This window comes from Psammomys obesus, unplaced genomic scaffold (genome assembly GCF_907164565.1).
Source record: "Psammomys obesus unplaced genomic scaffold, mPsaObe1.curated_primary_1811, whole genome shotgun sequence".
Taxonomy (NCBI): domain Eukaryota; kingdom Metazoa; phylum Chordata; class Mammalia; order Rodentia; family Muridae; genus Psammomys; species Psammomys obesus.
In genome coordinates, this window is record NW_026596039.1 from 21,855,802 (window position 1) to 21,875,970 (window position 20,169).

General features: G+C 45.5%; 1 protein-coding gene across 4 annotated transcripts in view; it reads right to left on the bottom strand.

Moving 5' to 3' along the window:
- Positions 1–1,792: 1,792 nt before the first annotated feature.
- Positions 1,793–20,169, bottom strand: part of Lrrc49 (leucine rich repeat containing 49) — a 95,424-nt gene continuing 77,047 nt past the window's right edge. For all 4 annotated transcript variants that reach the window (XM_055622283.1, XM_055622281.1, XM_055622282.1 and 1 more), the window contains 4 exons: positions 18,026–18,211; positions 13,510–13,619; positions 7,389–7,542; positions 1,793–2,461 (listed from right to left, as the gene is read on the bottom strand). In XM_055622283.1, coding sequence (XP_055478258.1) covers positions 2,258–2,461; positions 7,389–7,542; positions 13,510–13,619; positions 18,026–18,211 — 654 coding nt within the window. In that variant the 3' untranslated portion in view covers positions 1,793–2,257. The remainder of the gene's footprint in view (positions 2,462–7,388; positions 7,543–13,509; positions 13,620–18,025; positions 18,212–20,169) is intronic.

Consider the following 20,169-nt stretch of genomic DNA (forward strand, 5'->3'; position numbering starts at 1 on the left):
AGTATACAACACACACAGAGACTTTTCTTGACAGTGAAAGCCCCGCATTCTGGTTTAGGGCTGAGCTTCCAAGCTTTGCTCGGCCTCAGCTGTTCAATACTCAGACAGGTGTGACTCAAACGCATACATCAAGCTGCTGGCTTAAATAAGAGGGCGCCTGCGACGACCTAGCCACCTAAGACACTGCTCGGTGAGGTTTGCTTTCACAGCCACTATCATTCATCCAGGAGAAAATGTCTCAGCATGTCCCCTGGCCTGGTCAGGAATGGACCAGGAATGTGAACGGACTGTGCTGGGCCCCACACTGGACATTCGGTGAAGCGCCCTGAGTGGGGAGTTGATGCCCGCTCCATCCTCGGATCAGCACAGTCACTGCAGAACCAGCGGCGCACTCGAAGTACCCGTGGATCTGCTGAAGCTGAACATGGATGGGCGCAGTATCTCCCTACTGAGGAGAGATCGGGTGCTTCTCCTTTGGGGGTTTAAGGCCAGCCTGTTCTAAATGTGTTCCATTTCTGCTTGAGATCACATCAGGAAACAAAGTGATTCTTTGGCACACAGTAACCTTCCTGGGGTGGGAGTCGGGAGGTCTGTCATTGGTTCTCCTAACCTTATAGCCCTGAAAATCCCAAGCAGAATTTGTTCCAGGGATCTCCATTCACTCTCAACAGAGGACCCCGGGTCACCTGGTGGTCCTTTACTTGTGAGGTGATTATTCTCACCTCAGAACCCTAGTAAGCAAAATGAGCTTTGGGTGTAGAAACTGATAAATGGGTGTAGAACCTAATGGATAAATGAGAGAGAAAGCCCAGTGTCTAAGAAACCATGCTTAGAAGAGATGGCAGAAAAGGGAATGTTTCACCTGAGTAATTCTCATCAAAGGAATAATGATTCCTCCCACCTCTTTAGCACGCCTTTAAGGTGAACCATCTTCCTGAGGGGTGGTCACTCAACCAGCCTGTTGACCAGCCCAGCTGCGGTCCCAAGTCTCCATCCAGGCCAGGAGAAGATTCCATTCTCTTGGCCAGAAGGAAATGGCTCTCCATTACTGGGTCTGTAACACAATGAAGAAAATGGGTTCAGGTGCATCCCAAGCTAGTTAGGCAATAACTCCTGCTAACCCAGCCTTGTCATGAAAAAGTCCATGCTCAGGAATACCATGTTCCCTGTCTAGCTGGAACACTCCTCTGGGAGAGGCCGGCAGAGGCTCTGGGGAGGCAGGTCTCCTAGGCCGCAGCAGCACTCAGCTTCCGCCCAGGCCTTTCTGCTGGGCTTTGTTGTCTTACTTCTCGCTCTCTTCTCTCTCATGGGGTATTCTTACTGACACAACAGCTTGTAGGCAGAATCTGAGCACATTAGGGAGGGGGCCCTTACTGACCTGAAAGACTGGCTTCCTGAGGTTGTATCACCATCTCTTCTTATCAGAATGGGCCAGCTCAAACCCCTCATCATCTTATTTTCCTGTTTGATTTTCAAATTAAACTTAAAAACTAGAATCTTCCACCCCTAATATTTCTGAAGGGTGGGTATGCACACAGCCTATGAAAAGAGGCCTGCAGTGGTCAACAGCAGGAGGACACACCACTCGAAGGAGCGCATCACACACATGACTGCAGCTCACATCCTCTCCAGAGGCTTTAAGACCAAGCATCCTCTTCCTTTTCAGCCACAGTGCCCGCCCATGGTGCCCTGAGGTACCTGAACCAGCCTGCTCTTCTCGGAGGACTAGTTGAGCAGCAGAGATCCCAGCAACAGAACATAACCCCACAAGACATTGGACATATTTTTTTTACTAATGTATTTATTCTTCACTCATAAAAAAGAACATATGCTTGGCTTTGAAATCATGACATAAAATAAAAAGGCAAAGAGAGAGAGAGAGAGAGAGAGAGAGAGAGAGAGAGAGAGAAAAGTCTCAGCTAGAGGGTGGTAGAGGCATCTCATGCTAGCCCATCAGCATACTGCACGCTTGGGGCTGGAGCAGGCGCACCAGTCAGAGCAGGAGCTGAAGAAGCATTTCCATCCCAGCAGTCAGGCCTCCTCCAGTGCTGCCTGGTTTCCCAAGGCCACGTGTGGTCAGCATGCATGACAAAGGAGCCCTCCCTCTCTCTGGCTTTCCTCCCTTCTCAGTGTAGGGAGTGAGGCTATGATGCCACTCTTCTCAGTCTGTGGATAGTGGTGGTGTCTCAACATGTCTAACCAGCATCTTGCCAAACTTTCACAAAGCTCCAGATTGCCTGGGTCACCCGGTGCAGGACTACTTCTGGTCAGTGATCTGCTGCAGGCAGAGCTTCATATAGGAGTCCTTGTTTCGGATCTCTATGACAGCGTCCCTCACCAGCTCAATGAACATCTGCGGCCACAGCTTTTGCAGAGCCTCATTCTTCATATTGATGGCCGTGGCCTCCTTCACAAGATCTTCTACATACATCTTGCAGAACTTCTTCTTGTCCTTTATTTCCTGTTAAGAAAAGAAAAATTTACATTAAATCAAAATGAATCCAAAAGCCAAATCAATAACTAACAGAATCAGAGAAGCTTAGAATAATCTGCTCTGCACCCCCATCCCTCTCCTGCCACACTCCTTCAGGGCAGAATTCTCTTCCAGCAGCTCGTGACAGAGGGCTCTACCTCGGTAGGCAGCAAACAAGGCCTGACTGTCTTCCAGTCCCCTGTCTCATTTGAGCATGGGGCTTTCCAGAGGTGAAAGTGCTGGGGTACTGAGGCTGAGCATTCTAATCAGTCTGGGGTTAGCCACTATCTGTGTAATCCTTTATACTCACACTTTGAGTTTACTCTCTAGTATAGAAAAATACAGAACACCACAGGGTAGCCTAGACCGTTTGAACAAAGTTTGAGAAAAGTGCCAAAGAAGAACAAAAAATATCATAAGCCATGATATCATGCCAGGCCACTGCCATGGAAAGAGCAGCACCCTCACCCAGCTTCTGGGTCTGGCAGTCTGAAGATGACAAAGCAGCTTCTAAAGACAGCAGGGCGAGTTCGGAGCCAGACAACATTTGGGCATTCAACTTTAATTTCAATAAAGCTATTCTGTTGGGGTTGGGGATCTAGCTCCAGTGGTAGAGGTTTTTAGTCTAGTATTCGTGAAGACCCTGGGTCTGATTCCCAACACACACACACACGCACACACGCGTGCGCACACACACTCAGTATTTATTTTGTTTTATTAGAAGAAAAAGTTGATGCAAAGTATGTCTATTCCTGCCTTGCCTTAACTACATGTGATAATGAGAATTATATTCTAAGTAACTTGCGTTGATCAAGGTTAAATGCTGAAAAGAAACTTAAGGAAAAGATTGATTTAAACCTCAAACTCAAAACACAAAAATTCTTAGATGAATTAAATTAATGAACAAAGTGAAATGGCTAGCCAGCCAGTGTCTAGGGAGGGCAGTCCCTGTACTAGAACATCCTCAGCAAACACAGGGAACAGGAGAACCTGGGCTGGGCACTCAGGAGGCTGCAGCAATCCGGCAGCTGTCAGGAACTCACAACTCAACCCTGGACAATTCCCGAGCTTCCAGTTTTCCTTGCCTGTCTAGAAGGAGAACTGGACCCTTTAAAGTCTCTTAAATCTCGTTTGGATGAGGCAGAAGAATGGATGGCTAGGTGAGCCTCAAGCAACAGGACGAGCAATGAAAAGGACTGTTTAGCCTGATTTGTGGGCAGCTCACCTCCATGAGTTTTCCCAGCCACTCAGTGCACACAGGAGAGGGGCTGAGCCCTTTGGCTGCACTGGGGTAAATGCTTCTCAAGAGGTGGGGTGCAGGGTGGAGAGAAGGAATGCTGGGCTGGGAGTCAAGAGGCAGAGATTAAGGGCCATGGGCAAGTTCTCCAGCAGTAAGTGGTAATCAGGGTGCCAGGCCAGCTCTCCTGACGGCTAGCTTGGTGCCTGTCCCACAGTGACTTGTGGCTTCAGGTTTCTCCCTTCACCTTTGAGATTTCTCGGAATAGGAGCCGACATCTCCTCATGTTACTTCCTCATTGCGTTTTTATTGATCAAGCCACTTTAATACAGACCTGTTTGTTTGATTCTGCTGAAGCTATTTCCATTAAAATGTGACCTTGACTGCCAAATTTATAAAGAAAACCTCCCTGTATAGTTGGTCTTTTGGAGTGTTCAAAAGCCACATCTACACAACCAAGACTGTAAGGTCTCCTCCCAATTTTTAAAAATAAAAACTTCATGGGCTGGAGAGATGGCTGAGCGCTTAAGAGAACTGTCTGCTCTTCTAAAGGACCCAGGTTCAATTCCCAGCACACACATGGCAGCTCACAACTGTCTGTAATGCCAATTTCAAGGGATCTGACACCTTCACACATAAAATAAAAAGTTTTAATTTTTTTATTTGGGCTTTTATTTGATCTGGACTTAATTTTTTGTTGAACATTAAGGATGGGTTCAGGGCATTTTCCTCAGCATTAGTTATGAAGTAGACTGCCCCCGCCAGTTTATCATGGCTGCTGTCTGCCCAAGTCGCCCATGTATGCACAGTGTCACTTGCTTTGGTTCTGTGTTGTCCAAAGTATGTCTATTCCTGTCTTGCCTTAACTACAACATTGTTCTAGTTGGCTCTTGTCAACCTGACACAATCCAGAGATACCTGGGAACAAAAATCTCAACTGAGAAAATGCCTTCTCCATTAGATTGGTCTGTAGGCAAACATATACGCCATTTTCTCTGTTGATTGATGCTGGAGGGCTCATTATGGGCTGTGTCACCCAGGGCTGGTTGTCGTAGGTGGCATAAGAAAGCAGGCTGAGCAAGCCATTGGAAACAAGGGAGCACCTCACCGTGGCGCCTGTCTAGTTTGCCTCCAGTTTCCTCCTTGAGCTCCTGCCCTGACTTCCCTGGATGAAGAACTACAGGCTGTGAGACAAAATAAACCCACTACTCCTCAAGTAGCTTTGGCCAGTGTTTTAGCAACAGACACCTAACTAGACACATATCCTTACCATAGTTACTTGGTGTCCAGTAAAACACCTTTACTCTGAGATGCTTAAGGTTCTAGTTCAATCTGATAACTTTCAGGGTCAAATACCCCTGCACAAACTTGAACTAGGACTGCGCTATATCCACGGACTTAGGAAGATTTAGCGCTGTTTCTATGAATATAAACTTTCCAGTTCTTCTTCAGTGACCAGCAGCAAAGCTCAGTTTCCCCCAGTAAGGGCACGCATGTATGGTTTTGTTCACATGTCAGCTGAAGTGGACGCGTGTGCTTTCCCCGCTGCTCCCCACTCTATTTTCTGAGGCAGGGTCTCTCGCTGAGTCAGGAAGGCTGGCTGGACAGAAGCCCCAGGGCTGGGACTACAGCTGCACACCACCTCATCAGGCTTTGTACGCTGGCTTGGGATCCCAGTTCAGGCCTTCATGCCCGTGAGGGCAACACTCTGCTGACTGCGGTGTCTCCAGTCCCAGCTTATAATTATTCTCTTATCTGTCCCAGTGCATGCCAACATGCTAGATTCACCTCTACACTGGCTGTAAGGTTTGTAACCCATTTAATGTGCTTCTGTATTCTGCTTGATGTTTTATTTCTTCGTGTGTGTGTGTGTGTGTGTGTGTGTGTGTGTGTGTGTGTGTGTCTGGGTTTGTACATGTGACTGCAATATTCACTTTCACCACAGGAGGACATGAGAGCCCTTGAAGCTGGACCTAAAAATGTTTGTGTGCTAGGGACCAAACTCAGGTCCTCTGCAAGAACAGCAAATGGGCCTCACTGCTGACCTGTCTCTCCAGCCCCAACCTGGTATTTTAAAGTATTTTTGCATCAACATATCTAAGTATCTTTCCTGGCTTTTCTTCTTGTAGCAATTTTGGTGGATTTTGGAGTCAATGCTGTGTTCTCTACCTTGAGAAAACAGGAGTTTTCCTTTTTAAAACTTTCCTCAAAAAACTAAAAATTAAAATTCTCAAAGACCTGTTTCTTTTTTTTAGGCCACTGACTTGGCAGATTTCCCTATGAAATTGTCCCTGTCTGCATGCAGCAATTTTATATTTTTTAAATAATTCTTTCATGAGAATCTGTATATTTAGACTCTCTAAGTACATATATACTCACAGGACCAACTACCTTAGGAAGAGGACTCATAATCCTGCCAGCCTGGCTTTCATTTTCCTCTTTTGGCAAAACCAGGAATTCTGTATTGGCTGACATTCCGCTCTCAGCCTCTTCCTGCCAGCTCAGTGTCTCACTTGACACCTTCTTTGAAGCACTGAACTTCTTTTCACCTGACTCTGCTCAATTACAGAAACACGACTGTGGAGGTGAGTATGCGTGATGCCAGGAATCACCCTCAGCCCTGCGCACGTGCTCCACGGAGGTTCCCAGGCCTCCCACACTAGGACTTACAGCAGGAGCAGAGCAGGGCGCAGAAGAAGCCCATAGGCTTCTGTGGATTACGTCTGAGACCCAAACATGCTTCCGACTGAGGGCAGAGTAGAGGGAAAGGGGGAAAACCAGAAACTCCAACTAAGTTCCAATTAAAGGAAGTGCTGGCTGCTCCCCAGCGCATTTCCTCTCTGGCACCAGCATGTGCGCTGTCAGGCATGCTGGTCTTCATGCAGAGGTCAGAGCTGCCAGATGAATACCTGAAGGCCACCTGCCTACTCTTGTACTTCTAATTTATATATACACTGTGAACCTCTCTCTCCTCCCTCTCTGTTTACACCTGTATCTAACTTGTCTGAAGAGCTACAGACATTGAGATAGACCTCATGCAGTGCCTCATACATGCCATTAGCTGCTCGAGAAATGTGTCTGCTTTCTTGCTCTCTGGGTCTCTGTCACCTCACAGGTCTGCTGCAGCATGGCACTCTCTGGCTGTTTACCTGTGAGTGCCATCAAGGCAGATGCTGCATGCGTCCTGCCCTGCGGCTCCAGCCGTACAATGCTGCTTCCCCTCAGCAAACCTAAGAGCATGGTAATATGCCCCCTCTCCTCCCGCTAAGATGCTCTGATCAGACAGAAGCAGCATGCAGTGCCACTAGGAAATTCATGGTATTGGATAAAAAGTATAAACTAAACACCATCAGCCAAGCCCAGAGCTCTGGAGCGGAGAGTCTGTTGTGTCCTTTGTTGCTCTGGCTCCAGCTGGACAAATATGGAAGCCTTTCTCCCCTTTCTCTTAATTGAGGTAGATCAGGCATGTGGGGCCTATTTTAGTCCAGATTTTTGGCGCAGCTTTCTTTCGACGATGGCTTTGAGCTGCGATGGAAACCCAGGAGCCAGAGGCGCTTCTCAAGCTTGCTGTCCTCCTAGGCTCTGCCGCTCTCCCCAGCACTGTGTGTAAGGAGGACAGAGTACACAGCCCAGCCCTCATGAGCACCTGTGCTGGAGCCACAGGCCCTCGAACTGTACCTCCAGCTTCTCGTGGTAGAATTCTCTGGTGGTGTAATTCAGTGTCGCGCGGTTCGTGTTTTCCCCAATGAGCCTTTTGCTGTTGCTGTTCTCCTCACTGATGATGCCAGGTTTTTTACCTTTGCTTTCGAGCAGATATCGGAATTGCTTTTTCCTGCAGAAGATAGTAAAGGGACGCAGAGTTACTTATCAGAATAAAAAGATCACGCACAACTTTTGCTGACTTCAGAGGGAGTGAATGCTTTGCTGAAGACCAGATTTGTGAGTCTGAATAGTTAATGTTTGAGCTCAGCTTAGTACCCCAATATTTCCATTAATTAGGGTGTTTGATGCACATTATTTATTTGTTTTGAGGCATAGTCTCGCCATTGTAGCCCAGCTGCCTTCAAACTCCCTGTCCTTCTGCCTGGCCTCCTGAGATGATGACTTGTGACAGCATGCTGAGCTCCACCTACATTCTTTTGTTCTGTGACGGCTAACTATCAACATTAACACATCGCAAACATTTCTACAATGATAAAAGAACTCCACCTTAACAGGAAACAATTTAAAAACTGAATCAAAGCATAAGCCAATGAAAGAGATGGAGGGCCAAACCCCAGTCTTCATAGCTATAAGACATGCTAGTTTGCTCATATAACCACATACAAAGCTCATGGTTCTTTTGTTCATCTGAGTTATATTCCTAGCTAGGAAATCAAATTAAATGTGGAGTTAACATTAAGTGATACCAAAAGTAGTGAGAATCCCCACACATGATGGCAGAAAGCTAGGTGAGGAACAGAGGCATCCAGGGATCACAAAGGGAACACCAATGGCTCCTGGAGCATCACAGAGCTCTCTACCCAGAATCCTATGGGGCTGCCACTCGTCTCACATGAGTCCCTTTTCCACTACTGAGGATGCCTCTGAGAACTCATAACATGACTTCATTGGGAACTACAGATTGAGAGCAGAAACTTTTAAAACTCTTTTTTCTTTCTCTAATTTAAAAGAATAGTGTGGTCATATGGCAAATTATTAAACTGATGGATTTCTGTATATTGAATCTGCATGCCTAGGATGAAGCCTACTTGGTCATGGTGGATGATATTTTTGATGTATCCTTAGATTTGGTTTGTGAGTATTTTACAGAGTATTTTTGCATCAATGTTTGTAAGGGAAATTGGTCTGAAATCCTCTTTCTTTGTAGGGTCTTTGTGTGGTTTAGGTATCAAGGTGACTGTGGCCTCAGAGAGTGAGTTCTGTTCCTTCTGTTTCTATTTTGTGGAGTAGTTTGAAGAGTATTGGTATTAGCTCTTCTTTGAAGGTCTGGTAGAATTCTGCACTGAAACCATCTGGCCCTGGACCTAGACCCCCTGCTCAGATGTAGCCCATAGGCACCTCAGTCTTCATGTGGGCTCCTGAGTAAGGGGACCAGGGCCTGTCTCTGACATGGACTCTGGTACATGCTCCTCCATCACTTCCCCTGGCAGGGCAGAAGAATGCCAGGCCACAGAGGAAGAGAATGTAAGTGGTCTTGAAGAGAAATAGTCTGTGGCCAGTTGGTAAGGGAGGAGGCTCTCCCTTTCTGAGGACTAGTGGAGGGGCATGAGGGGGAAGAGGAAGGAAGAGTGGGACCTGGAGGGGATAAGGGAAGGGGCTACAATCAAGATGTAAAGTGAATAAATTTTTTTAAAAAAGTATAGTGATGTATTTTTAGAAAATTGAAGAAGTATACATTTTGAGTATAAGGAAATAGTCTATGGTTAATAATTCTATATAAATATCTAGTGTTTGCATTCAACATATTTCAAGGTAAAATCATAATTTTAATAAGTGAATGGAAGTCAATTGTGATTCGGATCACAATTTTCCTCACCCATCTCTTTTATAAGAGGTTTACAGGGCATACTTTCCCCACTTCTGTAAAAAAATAAAAATAAAAATAAAAAAATTAAAAAATAAAATAAAATCTGTATTTGCTTTTATGCTTTTTTTAACTGATTTTTTAATTACAAAAGTAATGTCCACACACATTTTATATTACCTTTTAAACTTTTAAATGTGTGTGTGTACGCCTGCATACACACACATGAATGTGGGTGCTAGAGAAGGCCAGAAGGGAGGGTTGGATCCCCTGGAGCTGGAACTACATACGATTGTGGACCGACCCACGTGGGTGCTGGGGACTGAACTCCAGTCCTCTACAAGATCAGTACACACTTTTAACCACTGAGCTCTTTCTCTGGCCCCTTCTATAGGTTTTATTAGACTTTTAAAATAGAGAGCTCCATTTTATTTTAAACATTTTTTTCATTTAACTTTCTTCTGGATTATTTTGCTGTTCTTTTTCTAATGTTCTGAAATAAATATTTAGATCATTAATTTTCAACCCTTACTTTTTCTAATATGTCCAGTTCAAGTCTGACATGTTTCTGTTTAGTACTGTATTATTGATCCCATAAGTTTGTCAAGACAGTATTTTCATTACATTTCAGTACAAATTACTTGCATAATTCCATTAGAAAATTCCCTTTGGCTTGTGGGTTATTCAGCAATCTGTCCCTTTACTTCCAAATGAATTGGCATTTTCAAGTTACCCTTCTGTAGCTGGGTTAAACGTCATTGCATTCTTACCAGAAAACACAGGCCACGTGGTTTCAGTCCTTTGCGGTCTGTGGACATATGCTTTGTGGATTACATCTGGTCAGCTTTATTAACTATTCCACCTCCCTCCTTCTTTCCCCTTCTATCTTTTCTTCCCCTTCTTTTTCTTTCTTTTCAGTTTTCCTCTCTCTCTACCTTCTCCAATTCCTAAAAAAAAAAAAAATGCTAGTAAAACTTTGGAACTGGGTGCTGGTGTGCTTGGTCAGAAGACAAGAACACCAGCTGCTTTTTCAGAGGACTCGGGTTTGATGCTCAGCGCCTACTGGCTGATAACAACTGTCCGTAACTGCAGTTCCTGTCTCCAAACCCTCTTCTGCCCTCTAAGGACACTACACACATGTGGGGCACAGACATACATGTAGGCAGAACATTCATGCACATAAAATTAAAACAAATCTTTAAAAAAATAGTAATAATATTGAAGAAACTATGCATGCACACATGGACACATGCGCACACACACACATCACATACACTTACGGACACACGCGCACCTTTGGAACTGCAGGTATGAAGACTGTTTTCATACTGAGACGGCCAGGGGATAGAGACGCTAACACTGTAAGAGGGGCTGGGTATCACAGCGACGGGCACTCCCGTGTGGACTCTAATATGCTGGCCTAGCAGATCGTGTGGCCACTGTGTCAGCCTGACGGAGGACCTTGGTTTATTACGGTATATTCGGATAACTTCCGACAGTCCGAGTGGAGCGGGCCTACGCCACGAGTCAATAACGCCTTTACTCATCAACTTCTTTTTCCTGGTTTTTATTTTATTTTAAATGTCATGTTGCCTCTCTGAGTCCTTCCGCTTGCTTTTGCTTCAACTTAGGAATTTTTCTAGGTCCTTGAAGGGAACCTCTTTCATTACTTTCTCATCTTTTATTAAGCACACTAAAGACACATACATCATTTCCTCTCAGTGCAGTTTCGGTCATATCCCAGGGGTTCAAACACACAGAGTTCTACCTGTTAAGTGCACTCACATACTCAGTATTTCAGCTTGAATTTCTTCCTCAATTCAAAAGAGTTGAAATACTTTTAAAGTGCAACACAAGGAGGAAAATGCTGTACCAGGAGCTACGTCATTAGCTTTTGTAGTCTAACCTAAAATGCAGTAAAAAAGAGAAAGTGCTTTCAACATGCTTTTTGAAAATGAGAATTAAAAAATGAAAACCATACAAGCAGGACAATCACTAATGAGAATCCGCAGTCCACACATGCACAGGCAACTTTAAAAATCTTTTTCCTATTTAACACTTACAGTCAATTGTTCTCTAAAAAACAAAAACCAAACCCAAACCCAAACCCAAACCCCAAAACAAATACATAAAAGTATCCTGAGGATTTTTGAACTATCTACCCTATCTTCACAACTGGAGCCTGCACACAGCTGTTCTCTCCTTGGGGCTTTCTGTTCCGGAACAGCGCAGCCTACTCTAGTCCCATTTCTTTGCTGTGACAGACACTGTCTCTGAAAGCAGCTTTGAGGAGGAAAGGATTTATTTGGCTTACTCATCCAGGTCACAATCTGAGTGATGTTTGGATATGACCTCAAAACAGGAACCTGGAAATAGGAACTGGGGAAGAACACTGCTGAACGGCTTATGCTCTCACTCGGCTAGCTTTCTATACAGCCCACTGGTTTGGTGCTACCTAAAGTGGGCGGACCCTCCCATGTCAATCATCAATCAAGATCCTCTCACAGACATGGCCACAGGCCAATCTGATCCAGGCAAAATTTCAACTGAGGGTCGATCTTCCCAGGTGAGTATGCTGTACCCAAACAACAATGAAGAACAGGACACACCCACTAGCTCCTAAAGGAACCGCTAATCATTTTACAGCTGTAAGTAGTAGGTCTTGCTCTACTAATGCGCACCCACTGTTTTGTCACAAACACATGCTGTGATGGACGTCCTTGGACACATACTTATCTTCATCTAAAATCATTGTAGAAAGACATTCTGCTCAGTGAAATAGCTAAGTCAAAAGTTATGGCTGCTACAAATGTGTCAGGCATTACTATGTTGATAGGAGAGGATCACAGCGTCAGCCATCATGGACAATAGCACGTAGAACCCACCTTGTTCTGGGTTTGTTAAGGTTGTGGCTCTCCTCACAACATTAGCTTATTATGTCTACAGTAGACATGTCTACAGCTTTGATTGGGGTCAAACGCACTCTTCTCGTTTTTATTTTTAAAGTTTAAAGTCTCCTTTACTTTATATTCTGGCAACTTCACTGTTTGGGTTTTGTTCTTTTTCCAGCTGCACCATGATAGGTTTAGCTACCGATCTCAACACTGCCTCTTCAGTGCTGGGCCTCCCTGGCGGGCCATGCCAAGCTAACTCTGTGCTCTCCCTGCCACCATGGCGCTGCATCCTCAGGCTCCTAACTCACTCGCTGTCTCATTGTTTTCCACCTGTAGAATGTTGATTGGAGACAATACTCAAATGAGGACGGTCTTCAAATACACAGAGATTTTGAGTTTAAGGTGTGTTCGGCCTCTGCAAAGCCTCTACATCCCACATAAGCTTGGATACTTTTTCCCAATATGACTTTGAGAATGAGATTCTGGGAACAAAGTTCAAAATGTAACTTCATCCAATACCTCTTCAGTATTTCTTGTTCCTGCCCCAAGTATTTTTGTGTATGTATGTGGGAACGTGCTGAACTGTGTCTAAGTGTGTGTATATGTGATGTGTGCTGTATGTGCATGCGTGTCCGTGTATATGTGTATATGTATGAGTGTGTATGTGTATGTGAGACGTGTAGGGTGTGTATATGTCTGTTTGTCTGTCTGTGTCTGTGTCTATGCCCGTGTGTGTAAAGGCCAGAGGTAGACATCTGGTTGTCTCCCTCAGCTGCTCTCTCACCCAACCTGGAGGTTGTCATTTAGACAGAGTTCTAAACCCCTGAGTTCTGGGGTCAGAGGTGCACAGCCACACCCATCTTTCACACAGTTGCTGGGGATCCAAACTCGGGCCCTCATGTTTGTTGGGCAACCACTTTACCCCGAGGATGCTTATCCTTCAGAACAGTTCTGGGGGTTGTCAATGAGATTCACATTAATCAATCAAATGCACTTCAGGAAAATTTGAATTCAGAACCAAACTCTCCAATGTTTATAATTCTTTGTTTTTTAAAAAATAGATCTCTTTCCTCATATTCTAAACCTAGCCCCCCACAGTCATTCCTCCCAAAAAGATCAAACAGGAAGCCTTTTCCAGTGTTCTCAAATGCACCTTGCCTCCACCTCCAATGCTCTTGCTGTACCCGACAAACCACATTTTAGTTATTTAATGCACACCACAGAACAGGACAGACTTTGTCTGTCATCTTTATTCATTCTAAGCTTGAGCAGGCCCAGCCACAAGAGAAGCCTGGGCACACTGTCTGCAGAATACACAAGAGGCAGAGTTAAGAGGCATTTCTAGCGCCACAGTAGTCTATAAAAGCTCCAGTGTTACCTGGCATCACCCAGAATTGAAATCATGCGGTACTGAGGCAACTCGGAAGATGCTACGTGTGCTAGGATCCCAAAGAGCCTTTCAGCCATTATCATGTCATTTTGGGTCACCTGAGAAGAAAGAGTAGAGACAGGTTAAAATGACATTGCTTCTCCTCTCGATATAACAAACACAGTTCCAAAAAATACAAGTCTAGACTAGGTATTTTCTTTTAGCCCAGGAAGGGACACGTCCCCAGACTGTGGAAGAATCTGCACCGAGCCTTCGTTTTCCTTGGAGTCTAATCACAGAGATGCTGCTCGGCCGTGACTCCTGGAGGCTGACCCAGGCTCAGGAGTTAGCTCTGATCCTCACGTCAGGTTGCCCGAAGACTGTGCTTGAGGCACCTTGAATTCATAAAGGATGGTTTTTCTTTTTGATGGTGTGTGTGTGTGTGTGTGTGTGTGTGTGTGTATGGCATATACGCATGCATGCATGTGTTTTTGCAGGTGTGTGTCTGTGTTTGTATCATGTGCAGCACGCATGCATTTGTGTACGTATGTTTGCTGGTATGCAGGAATGTGTGCATGCAGTTGAGTGTGTATGTGTGTGTATGGTTGTTGGGGGGCACTTGTGGAGGCCCAGGGCCGATGTCAGCGATCTTCCATATTACATTTTGAAGCAGGGTCCTGCTCAATCCCGGAGCTCACTGACACATGCCGTCTCGCTGGCCACCTCACTCCAGGTAGCGCACCTATTCCTTCCAAGACTGGAGTTACAGGTGGATTCCGAGGAGCCGACCGCCAATCTTCTCACTTGTTTAGCGGCATTTAAACAGCTGAAGCGTTCCCCGTTCCCTTAAAGGCTATTTTTAAAGGAATTCTAGAGCTTCTTAACATAAGATGGCTTAACATAGGGAAAATGTCAATGGGGAGATTCATCTTCATAAGGAGTGGTCATGACTTGGTCCTGTAGTGACAACTTTGTCCCTTGCTTGAGAGATGGGATGCTTAGTATACAAGCAAAGACATCCCTGTGCATCCGAAATCCATAGCAACCTTTTCCCTATAGAGAACAGCACGTCCTAAGTATGTGCTCTGAAGGCTCATCCCTGGATAATCAGGAAAGTGCTGAGGCGGGAGTGCCGACACACATATGTCACCCTAGCACTTGGGAGCTGGAGCAGGAATATGTCGGCTCACAGCCAGCCTTGGGCCACACAGCGTGACCCTGTCCCCAACCAACCAACCAGCTAAAGGAAGACTTGGATTAATATCTGCTTCTATTTACTATAAAACAGGGCTAAAATAACACTTGATTTTGATATTGTATCCCTTCTAGGACTTCCCCTGTTTTGCTTTCTTGAGCCATGGTGTCACTTTGTAGCTCTGGCAGGCCTGGAACTCAGGCACTGCCCAGGCTGACCCTGCACCGCCTCTGCCCCTGAGCTGGGATTGGAGGTGTGCACCTCCTCTGCCCCTTCTAGTAAACTTGACAGTTACAAATGCTCAATAGACTGTTGAGAAAAACTGCTGTTTGAGTTTTTAATTCTATTACATTGATACTGGAGAAATGGATTAAAAAATAATAATGGATTAAAAAATAAAGGTAGGGTGAGCTACCTTTTTAATGCAGTTAGTTTATCTACATAGTAGAATTTGATTCCCCAGCCAAGACCCGAACTATCCCCTCAGGAACAGTGGCACCAGCTGGTCAGGGGAGGCTGCTGACACCTAGTGCGCAGAGCCAGCGGCGCTGCCGACTGCTCTATATGCACCTGAGAACCGCTGCAGCGGCCATCTGCCCCAGCGGCAGCAGAGCAGAAGCTAAGAAAGCCCTGACCTTTGTGCAAGCCCTTCTGGAGTTTTAAGAAGCAGGGGGCTTTCATGCATTCGTTTGTCTGGAGGGGTGCATATGTGTGTTATGGCATATGTGCACGTGTGTGTGTGCGCGTGTAGGAATGCTCACCAATGCACGCGCTTACGGAGGACAGAGGCCGCTGTCAAGTGTCTCCCGTGGCACTCTCTACCTGCTGCCTATGGGGCGGTCCTCCTTTGACCGGAGTCTTGCAGACACAGTAGACAGGCTGGCGAGCCCCCGGAAGTACCTTTCTCTATCTACCCAGCTCTAGGGTCACACATATGTGCTGCCAGGCCTAGCTTTTACATGCGTGTGGAAGATCTACCCTGGTTCTCACATTTGTACAGCAGGCATTTTTCAGACGGAGCCATTTCTGCAGTGCCCCATACCCTTGGGCCCCAGGAGACAGGGTCTCACAGCCAACCTTCTGTCTCAGCCCTCTGGTGTTGGAAAAGCAAATATGTGTGTTTGTGAGAATATATTACAGAAGTGTCTTCTGAGGAAAACCCCGGAGTTCACACGTGTAATTAATTCACACCATATATACATCAGTCGTGTAGAGCTCTATCGTGGACCTTCAAGGTTAGGGCTGCTGCTCCTCAAAGCCTTCCTTTAGCTGACAGCTAAGTTGCTGATCCAACACAGTCACCTAGTGGCCAGTACAGGACATTGCTCCATCTTCTTGGCGCTCACCACTCAGTTCTACCTCTAGTGATATCACTATGTTACAGAAAGGGAAGTATAAACATAGCGTATGATATAAAATGACAAGGCCATGTGTGAAGGCATATCTTTCAGGTATTTTAATAAAATGTCGAATATCCCTGACACTGGCATTTTCTAAAAGTTAAATTAAAGTGTTGCATTGGTTCTGTTAATTCTCTGTACAATATGCTTTCTTATTTCAGCAGTTCTCTTAGTGCAATCCCATATCTGAGGGAATTACAGCTAATCACACACCCTATTAGGCCAAAGAGGAAGAATCCTTCTCTCAGTCCAAAGAACCTTTGTATTTCTAGTTCAGAATTACTGTGAAACCCTCCATTGATTACTAGGCCTTACCAGAGCTACGAGCTCTGTCTGATGCAGAACTGAAGGGCATGTAAGACTGAATACAGACTCCTGAGAACTAGATGGGAAACTTTATCCCAAGGTTTAGACTTCCCTAGCACTTTAACTGAAGGCTGACACTACAGTCTTGGGCCTACCATGGTTGCGGCATAGTATGGCCACTTTTGACCCTGACCCGCAGATCTCCAGGCTACCAACGCCATGTTGGATTTTTGTGATTTGCACCTAGAGATAGCTGTGGTGTTCGAGTCATAAAGCAATATTACCCAGCAAAGCTGACTACATAGTTAACCCTCTACTAGGGGAGCCTTCTGAACTTCAAGAGGCACCACAGAGACTAACATCAGTTTAAAGAAGCTTCCTGTTGCAAGACTATTTAGCTTCAATCGTGATAAAAGCATAGTTTCCACTTTCCCCAAGTTAATATTTAAAGAGAACACAGTCTTTGAGTAGCTAGGAGATTAGCATTATGACAAATTCAGGAAAAACTCCATCTAAAAATAGCTTTCCCGTAATAATGTTCCAGTTCTTCGGCTCGGATCTGCGTTATTCCACATCATGCCACAGCAGCCGTGGCCGGTTATGGATGGAGCAGTGCAGAGTGTGCTTAGGCTTGTTCTCGCCACGTTGTTCCTTCCCTCCCTAGGGGCGGACATGGGTGTGACTGCCCATGTTCTCGTGTGCCACAGTCTGCAGAGCACTTTAGAAAGGTTGCCTTACCTGCAGAAGTCAGAGTTTCTTAATGTCATTTTTAAAAAAGTTTCTCTTCTCTGAATGCTTAAAAACAACACGTAGCTACTATTCACCAGGAAAAAATCTGCTTCCTGCCTCACACCCTGTCCACACAGACGTGCGTGTGTATGTTTGTGGGGAATCGGTGTGTGTGGACGTGCACAGGCATGGCCTGTATATGGTTTTTTCTCTTTCTAATATTTTGAATGCTGAGATTTTATTTTTAAGAAACAGTGTTTCTGCTCCCCTTACCTGGAGACTGAGCTGCCCATGGGCTATATCTGAGCAGGAGGTCTAGGTCTTCTTCATGCATTGTCCTTGGTTGGTGCATCAGTCTCTGCAGGACCCCTGGGCTAAGAATTTTTAGTTTTGTGGGCCTCCTTGTGGGGCTCCTATCTCCTCCATATCCTTCTCACCCCCTCTTCTTCCATAACATGCCCTGTGCTCTGCCCAGCATGGCTTCAATCGAGCCCCTGCTGGGTGGAGCTGGGCTGCCTCTGTCATCAACTTGGTTGACTGCTCTTCGATCACTTGACCCTGGAGATGCGGCCTTGCCAGGCCACAGAATAGGAAGAGGATCCAGGCAGTCCTGGTGAGACTTGACAAGCTATGGGCGGACGGCAGAGTTGAAGAACTCCCCTTTCAGTGGACTACGGGAAGGGAATAGGAAAGGAGGTGGGAGGGAGGATGGGACTAGGAGGAGTTGAGGGAGGGGACTTCAATAGGGATAGATAATGAATAAATTGTGAAAAAATAAAATTGAAAAAAGAAACAGTGTTTCCTAGCAGTTTTAACAGTTAGATCCCCACATGAGTGCTATCAGGGGCTCCATCAAGTGGGAGGTCATTCTGCAGTCTGCTTTGCTTTTTCTTACCTCTGTTCCGTTTATTTTCTGCATGCCGAAGTGGCTGAGCCTAAATAACACGTAGTACTTCCAGAGTGTGAAGCTGACCACTGGGTTCCCCTGAGGGTCAATTGTCAGCTGGTCAACCCGGCGGAGCTGCGCGAGGGCGTTGAACTGCTGCAGCATCACAAGGTTGGTCTCCTTGAACTTCAGGTGCTGCAACGACAAACAGCAGGCAAGGTCTCCGCGCTGGCTCGGCTGCCTCACACGCGGACGCTAACCACGGCCCTTTCCCGCGGAACCCTGTAAGCTTCAATGTGCTCAATTCATCAGTCATTGATGGCAGCTCAAGACTCAGGAGTTTTGGGTGATTCCTTCTGCAAAGGACATCCTTATCTATCAGCAACCACGATTCCTTAACACTATGTGATAATTCAGAATCTTCCAAGCTTTGCAGATTCTACACATTTTATACTGACATGACTGTGTAAAGGAAAGACTGGAACATTCCAGAAATCTCTAAGCACAGGACTCACCCTGGTCCTGAAAACCAGCCTTGCCATTAATACTGCATCTTTCTGAAAACCATGCTGGTTACTCAAACTGGCCAAGGAGAACCAAACTACTAAAAGAGAGATGCTAAAGCAAAATGGTCTCTTTGCGAATTTGCATGCTCTTCCTAAATACCTGCCTCCACTGCTACTTATCATCTTTCGGGTTGATGAAGAAAGACATGTACCATAGAAGGGTAAATAGAGAAGCACTGGGAAGAGCTCACGAGGAAAGTCAGTGTAAAGCCACTGTCCGCCAGTGCCTATCAGTCACTCGTGCCGGCTGCAAGATCAGGGAGGCTGCCCCGCGCTCAGTACCCACAGTGTTCTCAGTGCCACGGGGGGACTGCTGCCAGGCCATGTAACCAACAGACACATCTCATCCACACCAGTGTCAAGGCCTGAATACATGCTACAGGGCTGTGTGGCCTTCTTTATAGATTGAGATTGATAATGTGCATTAAATTCCTTTGGTCTTTCTGCTCCTGGGACAGCTCACTCAGGATGATCTTTTCCAGGTCCCACCATTTATCTGCAAATTTCATGATTTCCTTGTTTTTTTTTTTTTTTATTGCTGAGTAATATTCCATTGTGTAGATGTACCACAATTTCTGTATCCATTCCTCAGTTGAGGGGTATCTGGGTTGTTGCCAGGTTCTGGCTATTACAAATAAAGCTGCTACCAACATGGTTGAACTAATGTCCTTCTTATGTACCTGAGCCTCTTTTGGGTATATGCCTAGGAGTGGTATAGCTGGATCTTACCATGAAATTTGCAGGTAAATGGTGGGAAATGGAAAAGATCATCCTGAGTAAGCTATCCCAGAAGTAGAAAGACACACACGGTATATACTCATTCATATAGACATATAATATACGATAAACCTACTAAAATCTGAACACCTAAAGAAACTAATCAAGAGGGAGGACTCTTGCTAAAATGTTCAATTCTTCTCCAGAAAGGCAAAGAGGAAGGACATCAGAAGAAGGAGAAAAAAGAGAACAAGTCAGGAGCCTGCCACAGAGGACCTCTGAAAGGCTCTGCCCTGCAGACTTTCAAAGCAGATGCTGAGATTTATGGCCAACCTTTGGGCAGAGTGCAGGGAATCTTATAAAAGAAGTGGGAAACAGTAAGATCTGGAGAGGACAGGAACTCCACAAGGAGAACAACAGAGCTAAAAAATTTGAGGGGTCTTTCCTGAGACTGATACTCCAACTAAGGACCATGCATGGAGATAACCTAGGACTCCTGCACAGATGTAGCCCATGGCAGGTGAGTGTCCAAGTGGGTTCCATAGTAATAGGAACAGGGACTGTCTCTGACATGAACTGATTGGCCTGCTCTTTAATCACCACCCCCCAAGGGGGGAGCAGTGTTACCAGGCCACAGAAGAAGACAATGCAGCCACTCCTGATGAGATCTGATAGAATAAGATCAGAAGGAAGGAAAAGAAGACCTCCCCTATCAGTGGACTTGGGGAGGGGCATGCGTGCAGAGAGGTGAGGAAAGAAGGGATTGGGACGGGAGGAGAGAGGGAACCACAGGGAGGATATAAAGTGAATAAAGTGTAATTAATAAAGAATTTTAAAAAAAGAAAGTAAAAAAAAGAAATAATTGGGTTT